Source organism: Mixophyes fleayi, chromosome 11 (assembly GCF_038048845.1).
Source record: "Mixophyes fleayi isolate aMixFle1 chromosome 11, aMixFle1.hap1, whole genome shotgun sequence".
In the NCBI taxonomy this organism is placed as follows: domain Eukaryota; kingdom Metazoa; phylum Chordata; class Amphibia; order Anura; family Limnodynastidae; genus Mixophyes; species Mixophyes fleayi.
Genome location: NC_134412.1, coordinates 42,706,925 through 42,727,354, shown reverse-complemented (window position 1 = coordinate 42,727,354; position 20,430 = coordinate 42,706,925). Strand labels below are relative to the sequence as shown.

General features: G+C 42.9%; 1 protein-coding gene across 12 annotated transcripts in view; it reads left to right on the top strand.

The window, feature by feature from the left end:
* The window catches only part of PHLDB1 (pleckstrin homology like domain family B member 1), a 240,117-nt gene that overhangs the window by 41,270 nt on the left and 178,417 nt on the right, over nucleotides 1-20,430 (top strand). For 11 of the 12 annotated variants that reach the window (XM_075191275.1, XM_075191282.1, XM_075191271.1 and 8 more), the window contains exon 2: nucleotides 16,628-16,735. In XM_075191275.1, coding sequence (XP_075047376.1) covers nucleotides 16,676-16,735 — 60 coding nt within the window. In that variant the 5' untranslated portion in view covers nucleotides 16,628-16,675. Of the gene's footprint in view, nucleotides 1-8,218; nucleotides 8,238-16,627; nucleotides 16,736-20,430 lie in introns of those variants that run through there. The other variant, XM_075191276.1, reaches the window with a different exon arrangement.

The window sequence follows — 20,430 nt, the reverse complement described above, 5'->3', positions numbered from 1 at the left end:
TCTTATTCCTCAGTGGCTCACTTACCCAAAGCAAATCTTTCTTCCTCAAGTTCAAAGTCTCTGGCCTGCTGTGGTTTCATCGGGGTCTGGTGGTAGGGTAGTCAGCAGTACACAGTTCCTTGATCTCCCACCAGGGTGAGATAAGTGCCGGCATATCATTCCACCCAGTTGGGGTGGGGCTTTATGCTGCCCTGTGGGATAAGATGAGACAACAATGAACACTCCTGGGACACTCCTTTGCACACATCTGTGGTAGCAGAGTTGTAGGCCACCATCCCTTCCTTGTGTGCCTTGTCCACACTCAATTGCCCAACTTCAGATAGTTCCTTGGCAGGAAAATTTAGTCTCTTGTGGCAATCTGGAGAGGCTTCAAAAACATCTGTCTCCTGTTATACCACGTGACTGGTCCTGTGACTGGGTTGTTGGCCATAACTGCATTTTTTTTGTCCGGTATTCTGTTGCTGAAGGCACGCTCCCCTCACCCTCATACTCAAGTGACAATTGCCCAGTGGCAGAAAAACTTTGTGGTTGAAAAGTGAGGCTAAGAGCAAATATATCTTTGTAAGCGCATAGAAAATAAATGAGAGAGAGAGAGTAAAATGAAATAATGTCATAAATTGTCAATGGGCGCCACAGACAAGTTCAAAGTGTTTATACTGCGCTGTAAGTTCTCGCCAGCAGGGTGCCTGCCTGTGACCGGATGGGCTTGCTTCACCACTCAGTCTGTAGGGGGGAAAGGAAGAATGGAGGGATGGATGATCTTCCAGCACAGTTTATCTAGGTTTCTCTCTCACCATCAGTAACCGACTGTTAATGACCACTTCTATTGGTGTCACCTGACACTCACCGACTTGTGAATGCCAACTGCACAAATGTTGTAAGAGGATAGGGCTGCCACCACCAGGTTCCTTCACTGGCACCAGAACTGGAACCACAGTTACGTCTGGGTAGCTGGTATGGCTGCTGCTTTGCTGTGGGCTGGCTGGTACCTCCTGACCGCTTACTATGGATCAGGACGCTGGGTAGTAGGAAGGGAGTTCACACAGAGATGCTGGCTTCAACACAGGACATCCAGGGAACGGATTAGAGTGTAAGCTCTTATCTGTTGGTCAGGGTTGGGTATGATCTGTTGACACTGAATCTGTCGACAATCATACTGTCGAAACGAAAATGCAGACAATCAGATTGTTGACAGGTTCAGTGTATCAACATGGATAAAATGTTGACATTGGGACTGTGAACAGTAATATCAATGTCAACAATCACACTGTTGACATTTAAACAGCAATGCCAGCAGATCTGCAGGCACAAAACAGTGCATTAAAACAAAACACACAAATCACATTAAAATACAAAATACAAAAGAATTTGGATCGCATTGATTTTATTTTGTAGACAAGCATGGATAATTGGAATTATTACAGATGAAGAACTTGGGTGTTGGTGAGTACATTTTTTAAAAAATGTATTTCAAATAAAGTTATTTTTAGAAAGCTTGTGTGTTTTATTTAAATTTTGTCTTGGTGCACTACAGGTCCCAGTGGGCCCTGGGTGTGAAGGCATGCTGGTACTTGTGGTTCCCCAAGTGGCAGCATGCCCTTGCAGCCATGGGTATGTTGGTATTTGTAGTACTACAAGCACCAGCATGACCAAAATGTTAATGGCAGCTTGGGCTTGCTGGGACCAGTAGTGCACCTGAGACGAAATGGTGTTTTTAATATATAATATTTTAATTACCCTACACCTACCACCCCAGGGGTGTGGGAAGGGTACTAATGCTTTCAGCATAGGGATAGGTACCCCTAGGTGGGGCGGGGGCTTTCTTTTATTTGCAGACCTCATGGAATCCTGCTGCGTGCAGAACAGCCTAAGATTGGTTTTCATTATGGCAGGGGGACCCCACACTGTGGGTTCCCCTGCTATAGTGCCACCAACCCAGGCTGCCAAAGCATAGTGCTGGTGCTAGTAAAATCTGGGGGACCCCAAGCTTTCTGTCCCCCCAATTTTGCTAACACCAGCCTAGGCTGGCAGCACTAGGGTTAATAGGCCTGATTCCTCAAGGCACGTATTTCCCGGTTTTGTGTGAATTGTACACAAAATCATTCTGCACATACCCAGAACCAGACCATACGCTAGTAAGCGCGCCCATGTCTGCTTCGTCTGCAAACATAAGGGACACCTACTACAGCTTACAATTTTGAGGAGTGAACGGGATGGGGAAGGGGCGTTTTGCCATTGTCAATTTACAGTAAGAGTGTGCCAAACTCAATCGCTCGCTGTCAGGTCTGAATATAGCTCTGGCCATCTCAAAGTTACAAGTTTTTCTGCTGTATCTCTTACTTCAGCTTCAGGGCTAATCAAAGTCCTGAGTACTAGGGATGACAGTCTTTTAGTCATGCTATAACATGTGTTTGCAATCAGGAGCACCTGTAAAGATGTATTTTATGTTCATCAGGCATTAACAACTGTTTTTTTTTTGTTTTGTTTACTGTCGTCAGCCTGCTCCTGGCTAAACCCCCTTTTTAATAGTGGGCGGAGCATGGAGCTCGCTGTCCCCGCTGCTTCAAATGCGATCGCAGCTGCGATCATGTGACCACCCCCTTCCCCTGTCAGCTGATTGATGCTCCCGCCTCCGCTGGAGGAAGGAGTAGAGAGGCTGCAACTAACAACACATGGGTAAGTAGATTTTAACCACTTTTTTGTGCTATCACTATATATATATATATATATATATATATATATATATATATATATGTGTGTATATGAATTGGGGGCACTATTGCATATTGAATATGTGATTTGGGGGGCACTACTGTGGGCATAATATCAATTGGGGACACTATAGCATGGCATATGTGAATTTTGGGTATTACTGTGTGGCATAACATTGGGGCACAACATTGTTTGGGGGCACTACTGTGAGGTATAACGTTGTTTCGGGGCACTACTGTGAGGCATAACGTTGTTTTGGGGCACTACTGTGAGGCATACCGTTGTTTGGGGGCACTACTGTGAGGCATAACGTTGTTTGGGGGCACTACTGTGTGGCATTGTGTTGTTTGGGGGCACTACTGTGTGGCATAATGTTGTTTGGGGGCACTACTGTGTGGCATAATATCAATTGGGGACTCTATAGCATGGCATATGTGAATTTTGGGTATTACTGTGTGGCATAACATTGGGGCACAACATTGTTTGGGGGCACTACTGTGAGGCATAATGTTGTTTGGGGGCACTACTGTGTGGCATAACGTTGTTTGGGGGCACTACTCTGTGGCATAATGTTGTTTGGGGGCACTACTGTGTGGCATAATTTTGTTTGGGGGGCGTTACTGTGTGGCATAATGTTGTTTGGGGGGTGCTACAGTGTGGCATCACGTTGTTTGGGGGCACTAATGTGTGGCATAACATTGTTTGGGGGCACTACTGTGTGGCATAATGTTGTTTGGGGGCACTACTGTGTGGCCTAATGTTGTTTGGGGGGCGCTACTGTGTGGCATAACGTTGTTTGGGTGCACTACTGTGTGGCATAATATTGTAAGGGGGCACTACTATGTGGCATAGGGGGCTGCCTATCTATACTAAACTATAGGGGGGCTAACTATACTAAACTATAGTGAGGGGGGCTGCCTATGCTAAACTATAGTGAGGGGGGCTGCACAGAGAACACTATAGGGAGGGGGTGATTGGACCTTTAGTGTGGGGAGGAGGGCTATCTATTAAATGTGAATATTAATTATTTAATTCTGGGAATGGTCGTGGGAAATGGATGTATTAAACGTAAATGCTATTCATTTATTGCTGGGGTTGTTTGGAGGGAGGGTAATAGGTTTATTTATTAAATGGGAATACTATTAATTTAATGTTGGGGTTGGTTGGAGGGAAATAGATCTATTTATGTTGAGGCTGAAGAGAGGCCTAATTATTAAATGGGTGCTGTTGATTTAATGGCGGGGATGGTTGGCGTTTCTAAATGTACCCATTATTTTTTTCCAAATAGGGCCCTCAACATTCCAGGATCCAGACAAGCCACAACTAAAGAAACCAGCAGCCTCAGGTGGTAAAAGGGACAAGAACAGGTAGGACAGTCTGTCAAATGTTCTGAGTCTAGTGCAGGCTTGACTAACCTGTGGCACTCCAGATGTTGTGAAACTACAAGACCCAGCATACCCTCCCAGCAATAAGCTGCTATATATTGGCAAAGCATGCTGGGGCTTGTAGTTTCACAACACTGAGAGTGCCACAGGTTAGCCAAGCCTGGTCTAGTGGGACATTCCTGATTTTTGGTGACTGTTCTGCCCAATCTAAGGGGCAGGTCATGACTGTGTACTATTTATATACACACTGCATTCTTTATATACTACACTATGGTGCTAGCTGTACTTCGTGAGCTGACCACTCCCCCTCTAGTGTCTGGTCTCGCCTCTATGATGGCTGGCCACACCCCCTCTGGTGGGTCCCTAGCGTTGCAGTCCCCCGTTGGGCCCTTCATGCCCCAGTCCGACACTGGCTGTGTGCCCATTAATTGTACTACACTGAGTGTAAGTCCTGGGGGCATCCGAGTACCTGTGAGCATAACCAGTCTCTACGGGAAAGGCGGCTGCTATAGGTGAAGACCTCTTCTGCTAAGTTCTACAAGTTTATGTCGCACTGGTTGCCATAACACTTATTAAGTCTTTTCATGTGAGTGACCAACATATTTTTGGCTTGAATGCACAGGAGAAGGTTGTTGGTCTTTAATCCTTTGTCTTAGAGAGATAGGAAACCTATTTGAATAATGAAATAGCAATTGATTTAGGAAATCACAGATTTATATGAGGTTTGTTATGATTTAAATATGTCAAATCCAAGTTCAGAGAATGTAACTGGATGGGCTTACTTCGCCACTCAGTCTATTGGGGAAAGATGGATAAAGGGATGTTCTTCCTGCACAGTTTATCTGGGTTTCGCTCTCACCGTCAGTAACTGACTGTTATTGACCACTCCTACTGGGGTCACCTTGCCACTAGACACTGGCCAACTGCGAATGCCAACTGCATTACATTTGTAGGAAAATTCGGCTCTTCACCACTAGGCTCCTTCAACAGCCCTTAGAACCACTTACTTATGGATACTGGGTATAGCTGCTTCAGCGCCTCTTTGCTGTGGGCTAGCTGGTACTTCCTGACCGCTTACTATTAGAGATGTTCACTGACCCCCGTGTTCTGGTATTGGATTTGGATCTGAATTGACTTCATATTTTGGTTTTGTTTGTTTATTTTGGCAAAACCGCCCTGGTGTGTTTTGGTTTTGGATCCCTATTTATTTTCTAAAATCACATAATTTTGCTTTTTTTTCCCTACATTATTATTAACCTCAATAACACTAAATTCAAGTCATTTGCAGTCAATTTTGACCAACTCACAGGTCACAATATTATTTTCATACACATTCAAACAAAGACTGCAGTGACCTTGTGGATGCTAAGCGACAGAGCAATGACACAAACACACAACAGTATATAGCACATGTAGGTAACATTGGCACACAGCGGTAGCTGTAAGGAAAAGTGGTGCAAGGTGGAATTGTCCTTGTGCCCTCCCACCCACCCTTATGTTGGATCTTAAAAAGGACATGCACACTTTAACAAACCAAGCACTTCAGCGACAAGGAGTGCCACTTTTGAGGGAGATGTGTTTGTTTTGTTTGGGCCCCCACAAAACAAGCTAACAATGGGCTTAAGGCACCTAAGATAACAGAGCTGTTAATGAACTCTACTGTGGCAAGATGTTATTGTCATCATCCTTAGCCTCATCCTCACCCTCATCAGTTTGTACATCATCCTCACACATTATTAATTCATCACCTCTGGAATCCACCATTACAGCATTTTGATGTAATTGGTGGGAAAGGCCTTCCTCGTGCAAATTGAAGTTCATTTTTATGAACATCATCTTTTCCACATTTTGAGGAAGTAGCCTCCTACGCCGATCGCTGACAAGGTTCCCGGTTGTGCTGAAAACTCTTTCCGAGTACACACTGGAGGGTGGGTAGCTTAGCCAGTGCAAAGTGAGTTGTTACATTGGTCTCCAAATTCCCTTTTTTTCCTCCCAGTATGTACAGAGACTGTCTAATGTGTCTATTTCTATGCAGTCGTTAAAATAATCCTCCACCATCCTTTGGATGTTGATAATAGGATCAGGTGGAATTACGGCAGAGGTGTCACATTTTTTCGTCAATTGTTTTAGACCAGGGGGTAAATGTATCAAGCTGAGAGTTTCTCGGCGGGTTTGAAAAACCAATCAGATTCTAGCTATCATTTATTTAGTACATTCTACAAAATGACAGCTAGAATCTGATTGGTTGCTATACGCAACATCTCCACTTTTCAAACTCGCCGAAAAACTCTGAGCTTAATACATTTACCCGCAGACGTCAAAATGTTGTGCTGAGTCATCTGCATCATCCCTGGGTCTCTTGGGAAAGCTAAGCTTTTTCCTAGCAGCAGTTGATTGAGAAACTGAAAGAGGAGACTCCATCCTGTCACGTAACACTTGAGCTGTCATCTTGCTCACCAGGAGCTCCTTGCATCTCTTCAGATCTGGGTCAGTTGGAAACAAAGAGAAGACATAGCTTTTAAACCTAGGATCAAGCACAGTCGCCAAAATGTAGTGATCCGATTTCAAGATTTTGCTAACTCTTTGTTTGTGGCGAAGCGAATAAAATACTTGATCTACAAGTCCGATATACTTAGCGTAATTGCTTTGTTTAATCTTCTCCTTCAGTTTTTCAAGCTGCTTTTCCAAAAGTCTAATTAAGGGAATCACTTGACTCAAGCTAGCAGTGTCTGAACTCACTTCACAGGTGAATACTTTGAATGGTTTTAGCACCTTGCACAACACGGAAAGTATTCTCCACTGCGCTTGAGTAAAATACAGCCCCCCTCCTCTCCCAATGTCATGGCTTGTGGACTAAGCATGGATGGCTTTTCGCTGTTCTTCAATCCACAGAAGCATATACAGGGTGGAATTCCACTTTGTCTCCACCTCTTGCTTCAGTTGATGGCAGGGAAAATTAAATTGCTCTTGTAGCTGCAGCAATCTCCTACATGCTGTTGCTGAATGCCAGAAATGTCCAGATATTTTCCGGGCCACAGACAGCATCTCCTGCACGTCCCTGTAATTTTTTAAAAAGCTCTGCACCACCAAGTTTATTGTGTGAGCAAAACAGGGAATGTGATGGAATTCACCCAGCTGTAATGCTCTCACAATATTGGTGGCGTCATCAGAAATGACATATACTGAGGAGAGTCCAAGCGGGATAAGTCATGTTGCAATGACATCCCTTAGTGTTTGTAACAGATTGTCAGCTGTATGCCTCTTAGTGAAGCCTGTGATACACAGATCAGCCTGCCTCTGAAAAATGTGACGTACTTGGGTATATGCTATTGCTGTTTCTGCTGGTGAAGGCGAATCACCAACCCAGTGGGCTGTCAGTCATATAATCTTTAGTTTGCCCAGTTACGCTTGTCCACATATCTGTGGTTAAGTGTACAGTGGGAAGAATGGCATTTTGTAGCCCAATAATTACATTTTTACAAACCTTCTGGTAGAGGTGAGGAATAGCTTTTCTAGTAAAATGGTGTTGTGATGGAATTTGGTAACAGGGATACAAGACCTCAAGTAAACGTCTAAAAGCAGCGGCATTAATAGTGGATATTGGACGCAGATCTAAAACTAGCATAGTCATCATGGCGTCTGTGATTCGCTTTGCGACTGGGTGACAGCTTTCATACTTGCTTCCTATTGCAAAGGATTGTTTAACAGTCAGTTGTTGTAAACTACTAGTAGTCTTCTTCTTGGCCTGCTTCCAGGATGAAGATCCACCCCCAGTAGTAGCAGCAGCAGCAGTGGGACTAATGCTCAAGAATTCTTCTAAGGAATCCAGGATAGTGGAGGAGCCATCTAGCCTTATCAACTTGGATGCAGGACTAACTTTGATCACTACTGAGGATATTGATGAGGACAGTGTTGTGGGTATAGATTGCAGGTGTCGGGATCTAGCTGAGAGAAGGAACCTAGCTGATGCTGAACTGTTTGTTGTTATTTTTTTAGTATAAGTTTCCAATTTTCCCAACAGCTTGCCATGAACTTGCTTCAAATGGCGTAACATGGATGAAGTTCCTAGATGGTTAAGGTTCCTACTTCTACTGGCTGTGGCTTTAAAAACGCTACAAATGGCTAGACAACAGGATTTGGGTAAATATAATTACAATATAAGAGGTGGATTTTTTTGTCTTATACCCAGGCATGATAATGGCCTTCTTATCACGTGCAAGAACTGCTTCCACCGGTGCAGGACTTACACAAACAACATCATCCTCATTAGCACCCTCATCAGCTACACAAATATCCCCCTCATCCTGTTGCAATTCCAAATTGGCATCCTCAATTTGTGTATCACCGACTATACTTGGACTGCTCATGCACACATCTGCAGAAATGCTGAAAGGGGCCTTCTTTATGGGTACACTATCAGAAAGGTCAGGCTTACACATAGCACTCGTGGATAGACTCTCGTCAGGGATTTGTGTCATTTCTGAATCTGAGCATACATTTTCCTCTAATGCCATACTGTTTTCTTCTAGCTCGGATTTTACATGTAAAAGTATTTGGACACCACTTTTGGAATCAGAATGACCAGGTCTTGCTTGGTCATGACTGACCTTACAAGAAGATGCCTCAGTGACAGTTGCAGAACTAGACTCCTCATTCTTTCCTTGCCATTGCGTGTGTAGAATGGCATTTTGGCAATTTTTTTTTCTGCAGATAACTTTGCTTGGATTACAGGTCTTTTTTTCTTGACCAAGGTAAAAGGTGTTGTTTTACATTTTTGTTTCCCTGACTTAAAAACACTATGCACTTTAACATAGGCTTTAGCAGAAGACGTAGAGGGATTACTATCATCATGACTGGTGCCAGCAGCTGATTGGTGCTCCTGGTCTTCTGTGTACTGCTGTAAATCCATTTTGATAACACAGTACAATGTGACTGCAGATTAAGAACAACACTGCCAGCCCTATTATTTCTATTTCAGCAATGACAATTAGCAATGGAGCTCTCCTGTTTGTGTGTGAGCTCTATAACACCATACAATATGACTGCAGATTTGGACCAAGACTGCCAGCCCTATTATTTCTATTTCAGCAATGACAATTAGCAATGGATCAATGGAGCTCTCCTGTTTGTGTGTGAGCTATATAACACTGTACAATGTGACTGTCCCATAGTTAGGTGCTGGCTGTTCACCTGCAAGCTGCAAACTCCTCACTGCTGTTCACCTGCAAGCTGCAAACTCCTCACTGCTGTTCACCTGCAAGCTGCAAACTCCTCACTGCTGTTCACATGCAAGCTGCAAACTCCTCACTGCTCTTCACCTGCAAGCTGTAACTCCTTACCGCTATTCATCTGCATGCTGAACGAGTATCGTGAGTTGTTGCTAAACCTGTGCCTTATCTATTGGTTCAACTTTACTGCTGGCTGGCTAAGATCGCTGCACCTCGCTGTTAGAGCTACTATCAAGTTACCTGTCACCTGTAGTTCCACGTCTGACACGGGTTATCCTTACTCTGCTGTTACCTGGTTACTGGACTGTTATTGTGAACTACTTGTTGTGCCGGTGACTAGTACTTGGGCTCAAGTTGTGTGTCTCTGTTCAGTTGCTCCATACTACAGCGAACTTACCATTGCAGTTACAACGAATGCTGCTACCTGTAGTTCCACGCATGATTCAGATACTACTCACATCTCTGCTACTTCTAGGCAACATTCTACTGCATGTGTCAGTGTTCATCCAAGTCCTTGGGTGATGTTTAACGCTTACTGCTTTACTTTATAAGAATCAGCGATTCCAGTACCACCTGCTATGTGGAGTCATCTCTACTCTCAGATCAGCTAAAGTTCTATATACTATTCTGTTTGGAATGTATGCTGTACCAGTGATTCACATTCATCTGCTGTGTGGTTCTCTATTGGATCCTAGTGTTCTTATTTATCATCACTGCGTTGAACTGTATATCATCTCATCTCATGCTGTTGCCAAGGGTTACCGACTATGAAGTAGCATATGTGAATTGTGTCTGCATTATTAAGAATTGCCGTGTATTCATCTCTGCCAATATATATATATCTATTCCTGTTGTACCAATATTCAATACACTACGTTGCAGCACTACTACTTTCTCCGGTGTTATCATTTGATGCTTGTAAGCCGTGAACTTATCCTGTGAATATCATTGTATTCTGCCTCCACCATCCTCGATAGTAGAGGCAGGGGATCTGCAAAAAACTTTAGAGCCGTAACAGTGACTGAACAAGACTGCCAGCCCTATTATTTCTATTTCAGAAATGACAATTAGCAATGGAGCAATGCAGCTCTCCTGAATGTCAATGGAGACTTTGAAGAACACTGCTACCACTCATCTTTCTTTTCTAACTATGACGCTGCCCAACTGCACTAGAGACTGCCAAGAACCGTGCTACTCCTTCTATGTCCCTCTGTGAAATGGCACTGGATCGCCGTGGAGGGCGGTACTTATAGAATCCATAACTCACGAGATCCAACGATGTAACAATGACATTTTGCCTCCTTTTCAATTCCGAGGCCGCGCAAAAGAACTGCTAAGTTCGGGTGTGTTTAGTTCTCACGGAACCGAGCCTGAGCATCTCTACTTACTATAGAGCAGGACTGCTGGGTAGCTGGCAGAGCGTTGACACAGAGATGCTGGGTTCAACACAGGACAGCAAGGGAATGGATAAGAGTGTAAGCTCTTATCTGTTGGTCACAGGATACAGCAAGCAATATGTATCAGGCACAATCTTCATCATCTTCTTCTTCTATTATAGTTTATTGCCCAGGGATCCTTACAAGGACATTTTCAAACTAGTTAACGGTACTAGTGATCTTCCAGAGGTTCAGATAGTATAATACAGTTGATATACACAGAGACGCTGGGTTCAGCAGAGGACAACCGGTGAACAGATTAGAATGGAAGCTCTTATCTGTTGATCACAGGATACAGCAGGCAATAGGCATCAGGCAAAATCTTCAAGAAGTGATGTCTATTTGCACAAGGAATCCTTACAAGGATCATTACACACTAGTTGGAGTTACTAGTGATTATCCAGAAGTACAGATGGTATAATACATTATATTGTTCAAACAGAGCTGTTATATACTGTTTCTGACTCGCATGTTAGCAGGGGTTAACCCATCCCCCTGATCCTAGTTGGCACCATAAAGACTGAGATATTACATCCGATTAGCATCAGGATGTAATACATTCTCTGTGGTCATTGAATATTGAAAATGGCCAGAAATTGCCCAGAAACGGGCCACGGACAGCATCTTCTGCATTGAGCTCTAATTTGTTAAGAAATTCTGCACCACCAAGTTTATTGTGTGTGCAAAGCATGGCAAGTGTTAAAATTCACCCAGTTGTAATATAGAATGTTTGCTACATTATCGGCAATAAGGAATCCTTAGGAGAGTCTTAGTGGAGTGAGTCATTTTGCTATGACATTCCAGAGTTTTTCCAACAGATTGACAGTGATACAAAGGGTAGCTTGCCTGTGAATGACCTGGAAATGTGTGCTGACACTACCATGCTGAAAGGATGAGGAGGATGATGAAGCTATCGACGCTGCAGCTGCTGATGGCAATACACCTACCTAGTGGGCTGTCATGGTCATGTAGTCTTTTGTTTGACCGTTGTCGTTTGTCCACATATACATAGGTAAATACAATGGCATTTTTCTAGAAACTGAATTACTTTTCTTTAACCTCCCTGTACAGCTGAGGAATTGCTGTTGTGAAGCAATGGAATTGAAATGGAATTTGGTAGTATGGACACATTCGGCTACAACCTGATTCATTGATGGTGCAAATTCGACGCACATCCAAGCTATCATGACTTTAGTAATCCGCTATGCAACAGGATGCTGACTGTCCTCTTGCAAACACTTGCTTCACCAATAATTATTGTTTAAAGCTAATCCTTATCTTCTTGAGTGTCCTCAATTTGTATTTCTAAATCATTATCATTACTACTCATCTTCGCTATTCCAAATGGTTGAGAAATTTGTGAATGAGGCTACTTTATAATTACTGTCAGAATCTGAAATGTCAGCCTCACATATAGCACTCAATGACAGGGCCGCCGAGAGGGGGGGAGCGGGTACATTTTACCCGGGCCCGGCCATGCCAGGGGGCCCGGGCCAGGCCCCCACTGCTGATTTAAAAATTTTCTTTTTCCATTTTTTATTTTGCGATATTGTCTTCTTCTTTTTTTTTTTTCTGGTGGGGGGCAGGGGGGAGGGGGGTCCATTGGTGGCGGTAGCTGGAAGAAAGAAAGAAAAAACAAAACATACTTACACGATCATGGAGGCAGCGTCCATTCTCTGCTCTCTTATCCATTCACACTGACTGCCGTGCGTCATCAAGTCACGCCCGTCAGTCAGTGAGGAGCGCCGCAGCCAGGACCAAGCCAGCCAGAAGAAAGAAGACAAGACAGAAGAGAAGAAGAGAAAAAGAAAGAAGCTGACAAAGGTAAGCAAAGAAATGGAGAGGCAAGGGGAGGAAAGAACAGAAAGGAACAGTACTATAAAGAAGGGAGAGAGAGGCACAGAGGAAAATAAAAGAGGAAGAGAGGCACAGAGGAAAATAAAAGGGGAAGAGAGGCACAGAGGAAAATAAAAGGGGAAGAGAGGCACAGAGGAAAATAAAAGGGGAAGAGAGGCACAAAGGAAAATAAAATGGAGAGAGAGGCACAAAGGAAAATAAAAGGGGAAGAGAGACACAGAGTGAAAAAAAGGGGGAGAGAGGCACAGAGAGAAAAAGAAGGGGGGAGAGCAGCACGGAGGGCACAGTGTGAGCATAAGGGGGCACAGTGTAGTTGTGAAGAAGGGGCACAGTAATGTGTGTGTGATGACACAGGGGGCTTGTTGCAATGTAGTGAGTGTGAGGTAGGTGGTGGCTAATTAATGGGTGCTATTTTGTTTGTAGGGTGATGGTGAGGCAATTTAATAGTGGGGACTATTAATTTAAGATGGGGTGGTTTGGGGGCTATTGAATGCTGGGGTGAGTTTGGGGAGAATAAGGTCTATTTATTAAATGTGACTATGAATTATTTAATGGCAGTGATGGTTGCGGGAAATAGGTATTGCCGGGGCTGTTTGCGGGAAGGGAAATAGGTTTATTTATTAAATGTGAATACTATTATTTTAATGTTGGGGCTGGAGGAAGGCCTAATTATTAATCATGGGTGCTATTGATTTAACGCCGGGGCTGGCTTTAATTTTCTAAATGTAGCCATTTTTTTTCCCAAATAGGTCACCCGACATTCCAGGATCCGGATAAGCTGCAACTAAAGAAAGCAGCAGTCACAGGTGGTGAAAGTGAGAAGAACAGGTAGGAGAGAGTAGCAGAGTGTGTGAAATGTTGTGATTCTAGTAGGGACAAAGGCAATTTTAGGTGAGCGTTGTGCCCAATGTAAGGTGCAGGCCAAGACTTAACTCTTTGTGTACACACTGCATTCTTTCTATACTACACTATGGTGCTAGATGTCTTAAAAGTGCTGGGACATATGTCACACTCTGGTGAATTCAGGACCTAGTGATTTTGATGTGCTAGCTACGTCCCAACGGCGCATTGCCACGCCCCTGAATGTATGACCGCACCCCCGAATTTTTTTGTGCCGCCGTTAGGCTAGCCACGCCCCAACGGCGCATTGCCACACCCTTGAATGTATGACCACACCCCCGAAAATTTTTGCGCCGCCGTTACTCGACTATGAGGGAGGCCCCATGAATTTGTTGTACCGGGGCCCTGAATTCCTCTTGGCAGCCCTGCTCATGGATACCCTTAGACTCCTCAGAATACTGCCCAAGTTGTTCATCAGCCTAAGTGTTCTTTTCATGCATTGATGTGACTATTTTGGGGGTGACAGGCATACAGTCTGAGCTAGAAGCTGATGCGTGGGAAGTTAAAGAAGATTGTACACTCCTTTGAGCAGGGCCATCTCTCCTCCTGTTTCCACCACTTCTAACTCTGCTCTCCAGCTACCTAGCCCTCCTCCTCGAGGACCCTCTACCCCTCGTCCCCTCTCGCTCCCTCCTCTCCCCTCTGGGGGTCTCCCTGTCATCTGCGCTCTCCCTCTTTGGCTCCGTCGTATGCAGATCTTCCCTCTCTCCTCCCCAGCCCTGTCTAGCTGTGCTTTGAGCTTACTGAGTTACTGTGCTTATTGTTTACTGTACTGTGCTGTCTCTCCTCGTATTGTAATCGTTTGTCCCTGTACGACACTGCGGACACCTAGTGGCGCCCTATAAATAAAAAATAATAATAATAATAATAATAATGCATGACTGTGTTGGACACTCTCATGTGCAATTCACATTCTAGTACCTGTACCAGAAGTAGCAGGACCTACTATGAATAAGTGGGCATGGTCTGAGCCTTTTCTTGCCAATGCATGTAGTGTATGGAATGTTATCTATGTTCATCTTTTTAGACAAATCACCACGATCGTCAGAAACCTTTCCCTTAATCATTGCATCAAGAGCTGATGTTTTCTTTGAGATTGACAAACAGTGTTTGTGGATTTCGAGCATAGTTTCTTACACTTTCTTCCTGCGTGACCTTTTTTACTAGTAGAGGTCGAAAAAGAACTATTACTGCCACTACTGGTACTGCGATACTCCTAATCTGTAGACTGATTCATGGGTGACAAGAGGAGTAAATTGTTAGAGCTACTTGTAGTTGCCACCACACCAGGTGAATGCCCAATGAGATAGGGAAAAGAGGGAATGTTACATTACAATTCTTCTAACATTCTCTAGAATATAATGCAAATGTAGAGAATTTGTTACATTTTTGTTAAATGTTATATATATATTTTAATATATTATTTTCTGATAATCTATGGCTTACATAACATTGCATTTATGATTTTCTAATAATTCTCTAGACAAGAGAGATATTTTTATACAGTCGGATTGTGTCGACTCATGCAACGCCTAGTGTTCTATATATTGTTCTCTCAATACTGCGGACAGGTCACAGACAGCTCTGTCAGGCACCTCTCACATATATATACCTTTTACTTCCAGTGATTACACTGTTGATTTGTGTTCTGACATCCACTGATTTGTATTCAAATGAACGCTCCTCTCACATAAAGCGTATCACTCCCAATAAATGTTCTGCTAGTTTATTGTATAACAACTGTTCATCTCTATTATTCCTGCTTACTAATGATTTATTAGATGCAGGTAAAAGTGCTAGAAATCAACATAAAAAATATAATTGGTAGATAAATAAATAAATTAAATGATCTTGAAACATGATACAATTGTAAGTTAGTGCAAATTATATAGTGACCAGTTTATTAAAAGTAATGTAATATAGAGTAATGTAAAATATAATCCTTATTGTATAATTAAAAAGCACCAATATGTATTATCTTATTTATTCTTTATTTGTTTCTTTCTTTTTTCTTTATTATATTTATCTTTTTCTTCTCCTCTTTTTCTCTTATTCCTTTTCTCATTGTTTATTAGTATATAGATCTTTTTCTTATTCGTGTTTCTTTTTTCAAATTTTTAGTAGAAATCAGCCATCTCAAATTTGCAACTGACCTCTATTAGTTGTATACAGAGGTTTCAGTTTTATGTCACTTCGAGGTGCTATGGGGGGTCATTTGCCCCAAATTGCCTTCCCCCTGGATCCGCCCCTGCTCCATACACACTTTACAAATATACATAGGAACTATCAGCAGAAGAAATGGACAGGGGCAAAGACAGGGTTTGTAGAGGGGGATTTCCACACCAGTGGGCGTGACCAGCATGCATGGGGGTATGGCTACAATTTTAGACAGTGCTTGGCTGCTCTCCAACTCTTCCTATCCCCATAATATACATGGGCAATGTTGTGTGGACTACTGTTAGGTGCACACAGCTCTCCCCTTTTCAAGCAGAGCCATGTGAAGTGGGGACAGGGTCCAGCCACCTCAATTATATAGTGCCCCAGGCTTGGAGGGGGGGAGGGGGGTTTCCAGGCACTAGGACCCCCCCCCCCCGGTTTGCCTATGAGACTGTTGTGAATGTGCACACACTTCCAAAGTTGCCCGACAACGTTTCATCGTTGATCATGATTTTTAGGAGGTTTATAAAACCAATCAAACGATACAATGTGTTTTGGTGTGATAAAACATTATCGTGGGAGCGTACACAGTCTTGCAATATCATACTAAGCAGTCATTTATCTGTGATCTGTACGATAATTGCATAGGTGTGTATTCAGGTTAAATGCCCATAAAATATCAGCTCAAGTCCCTCAAAACAGAGGCTGTGTAAAAATAGTCACATGATATCGCAGAGCAGGGAGAAATAGCTTTTGGAAAATCTATTCCTACAGATAAACACAATTAGTAGGTTTGAGCTTTCAAAATAACATTAGTAATCAGTTTGGAGGTGTGATCCTAGCGTCAGAATGCACTGCAATGATATCTAACATAATACTACATAACAGTACCCCTCTTTAATACATTTTATTGGACCTGTATAGCTGGACTGACTCCGTTATCTCTTGTCAGGATAATTTGGAAACAGAATTCCTTCCTAAGACAGAGGCTGAAGAGGTGATGAAAGCACTGAAAAGGGATATGGCAAGTCCCTGCCGGAAAACTCATACTGTCACCCAGGTAATGCAAGAAAATATCTACGGACATTGTACAAGATATTTGAATGAGCTGCATTGAAAGGGCAAACTGTAAGGCCTTTTCTGATTTGCAATGTGGCACAAGGTTTTTATATCATGCAAAACTCCTATAATTTTACAGTCTTCACAGAGGTGGTGATAAATATGTTTATTTGTTTAAAATGTTTAAAAAAATGCAGGCCCTGTGCTGTTGCTCCTACTACTACCCCTGACCACTGGGTGTTAGGGTATTAATGTTTTCACGTCCAAAACTAATAATTTCATATGTGGCACTACAAGTCTCAGCAAACACTGGTAGCCATAATTTGCTTGGATATAAAACATGGAAATATTTGACAGCAGATAAGAACAACTTGGTCCATCTAGTCTGCCCATTGTTTTAATAACCTATGGTAACCTCAAACCCTATTTGATCCTTTATTCCTTATGTCCATCCCAAGCATGTTTAAACTGCTCTACTGTATTAGCCTCTATCACCTCTGATGGGAGGCTATTCCACTTATCCACTACCCTTTCTGTGAAGTACTTTTTCCTCAAATTTCCTCTGAAGCTACTTCCCTCCAGTTTCAGTGCTTGTCCTCATGTTCTAGTACTTCTCTTCCTTTGAAGGATGTTTCCCTCCTGTACCTTGTTCAAACTTTAATATACTTAAAAGTTTGTATCATCTCCCCCCTTTCTTTTCTCTGCTCCAAACTATACATATTAAGATTGCTTAGACTTTCCAGGGAAGTTTTGTGCCGTAGGCCTGTTACGACAACGAATGCGGCATAAACTTATAGAACAGGTATAAGAGGTCTTCACCCTTAGCAGCCGTCTTTCCCGTAGAGACTGGTTATGCTCACAGGTACTCGGATGCCCCCAGGTCTTAAACTCAAAGTAATATAAGTTTATACTCACACATCTGCATACAGGTACGGGAGATGACACACGGAACAGCGGCGAACCAACGATCTGTAGACTGGACGGAGCGCCGGAGGGGGTGTCAGGTATCAGCACGGTCAGGGTCACAGGCAATGGTTCGGAATCCAGGAGCAGGCAATAGATCAGGATCACAGGCAATTATTCAGAGTTCGGGTACAGGCAATATGTCAAGGTCACAGGTAAAGGTTCAGAATCAGGAAATAGGCAATAGGTCAAGGTCACAGGCAAAGGCTCAGAATCCAGGGGCAGGCAAAGGGTCATACACAGGTAGTCAAATCCAAGGGTTTTCACTAGCAGAGGCACAGGAGCAGGCTAAGGCACAGGAGCACTGAACTATAACCGGCAGGGAGGCTAAGACCTCCCTGTCTTATAAACAAACACTGGCCAATGGGGTCATGGGTCCAATCAGCCCTAGAGGCTGTCATTCTGAGTGCACTTGCTAATTGGCGCACGCGCTCGGCTGCACCTAATGCCGGGACGCAGAGCTATGCCCTGCAGTTTCCTGATCATTGCCTAGACAACGGCGGGACGGGACCCGGAAGTGACGTCCCGGTCATCATAGCGATGGCCGGGACGCGGAAGAGAGAGTCACGGCGGCTGAGCACCGCCGCGGTTCGTAACAAGGCCATGCACAATTTTAGTTGCCCTTCTTTGTACAGTCTCTAATGTATTCATATCCTTCTGAAGATATGCCCTCCAGAAATAAACACAGTATTCTAGATGTGGCTGTTACCAATGACTTATACAGTGGCGTTATTACTTCTTTTTTTCTGCTCCTGATTCCTCTCCTTATGCAACCAAGCATCTGACTTGCCTTCCTCATTGCTTTGTTACATTGCTTACCTGCTTTTAAGTCACCTGAATTAGTGACTCCTAGATCCCTTTCCTCCGCAGTTGTTTCCATTATAGTGCCATTAATACTATTTTCCAGTTCTTTTCCAGTCCTCTAGAATCACTCCTGTAGCTAGTGACTGCTTGAATAATTATGTTAATGGTGTTACCAGCACCCCTTTAAGCTCTGTTAGTATCCTTGGATGTATCCTTTCTGGATGTATCACTTTCAGTTTTGCGAGCTCTGTTAGGACCTTCTCCTTAGTAAATGTACTTGTATCTACCTCATTTTTATGAGTATACTTGCAACTTAACTGTGGCCCATTCCCTGCTCTTTCTGTAGTGAACACTGAGCAACAATAATTATTAAGAAGATCTGCTCTTACCTTGTCTCCCTCAACAAAACTCTCACTCTGTCTTTCCCCGTTTTTGTTTTTCTCCTTTCACTTATATACCTAAAAAAAGTTTTAACCCCCTTTCCCTACTGACTGGGCCATGCTGGTGTATTCAGAGCCGGATGGGATTCCAAAGGGATCCTCGACTTTCATCTTCTGGCCAAGTTGAATCCATAGGATTGAAGAAAAATCCTGTACCATAACGCTTAAGTGCTCCTGGAGCAAGCCCGACAAAATTGACAAGCCAGAATTGCTTTGCTTTGATGTGACAGAGTGTGATTAAGCTGCTCTGGTTGGTTCTATAGCCCACATGGGATCTAATGTTATTAATGAACATTGGGTGTCAATAAATTTCAATGTATCAATTAGTCTCACAATAATATGGGGCCCCCACGCTGCGAGTTTCCGTTATAGTGTACATAGGAGCAAGCTTTGTGGAAGCTTGAGCACCCCCAATATTTGTGCTGCCACAGCCACTAGCCATGTCTATGCATGCCATTTTTAAGCAATATGGGGGTCGTAAGATAGCAACCCCAGTAAGTTTGAAAAAAAAAGCCTGAACATGGTTTTAGATTTTATATCTCTTGTGAGTAGTTGACATGGAGTGAGAGCAAGGGGAACCAAGCAAGAAGACAACTTTCCCGACATCAACATTGTGTCAACAAAGTCTCCACAACATTCGCCCAGATAAATACTTAGCTTTTGTTCCCAGAGCCCCTGAAAGAATATGTCCACACAAGGAGATGTTCCCTGATCACCAAATGATAGCAAGCAAATCAATGATACCAGATGGAAATGCAAGGTAATCTTTAACATCTACACCAGCTGCGAGAAACACTAGATAGTTTAACTTTCCAAATATTTAAAAGGTTGAGCCAAAAACACAGCAGTAAAGGGACTGCATATGTTCCCAAATTGCAAATAGCAAAAAAATGAATACTGTAAAGAACACAACAGTGCTATAATTGGTCAATCTCTAATACTAAAATACCAACACCGTGAGATCGAATATAAAACCATTTTATTAATATAAACACATAATAAATGCGGTTTACTGCAATACTCATATAAACAAGTGATTCACTTGTTCATGTGAGTATTACAGCAAACCACATTTTTGTACATTTATTATCACAGCGTTGTTGTGTTTTTTACATTATAAAGCAAAATATATTATCTTCAGTATTGCAACAATAATAAAGATTATCATTATTATTATTATTATTATTTACTAAGAGTGGAGTAATAAGATGACCTGGATAGTTCATGAGAGAGAAAAAAAGCCTTGTCGCTGTACTTCAAGCAAAAATCCTGTAGCAGCTAAGATTATGGTTCACAACTACCACCATGGACAACAAGAAGATAAAAGATGCTATAAACTCCATTCTGAGGATTATAAGATAATTGAAATGGAACCCATACAGAACGAGCAACTGGAAATGCATAAGCTTGGACATTTATTATTTGGAACTTTGACTTTTGTAGATACTAGTTGTTTGGTGTACTTTGATGAACCTGTACTAACACTTCA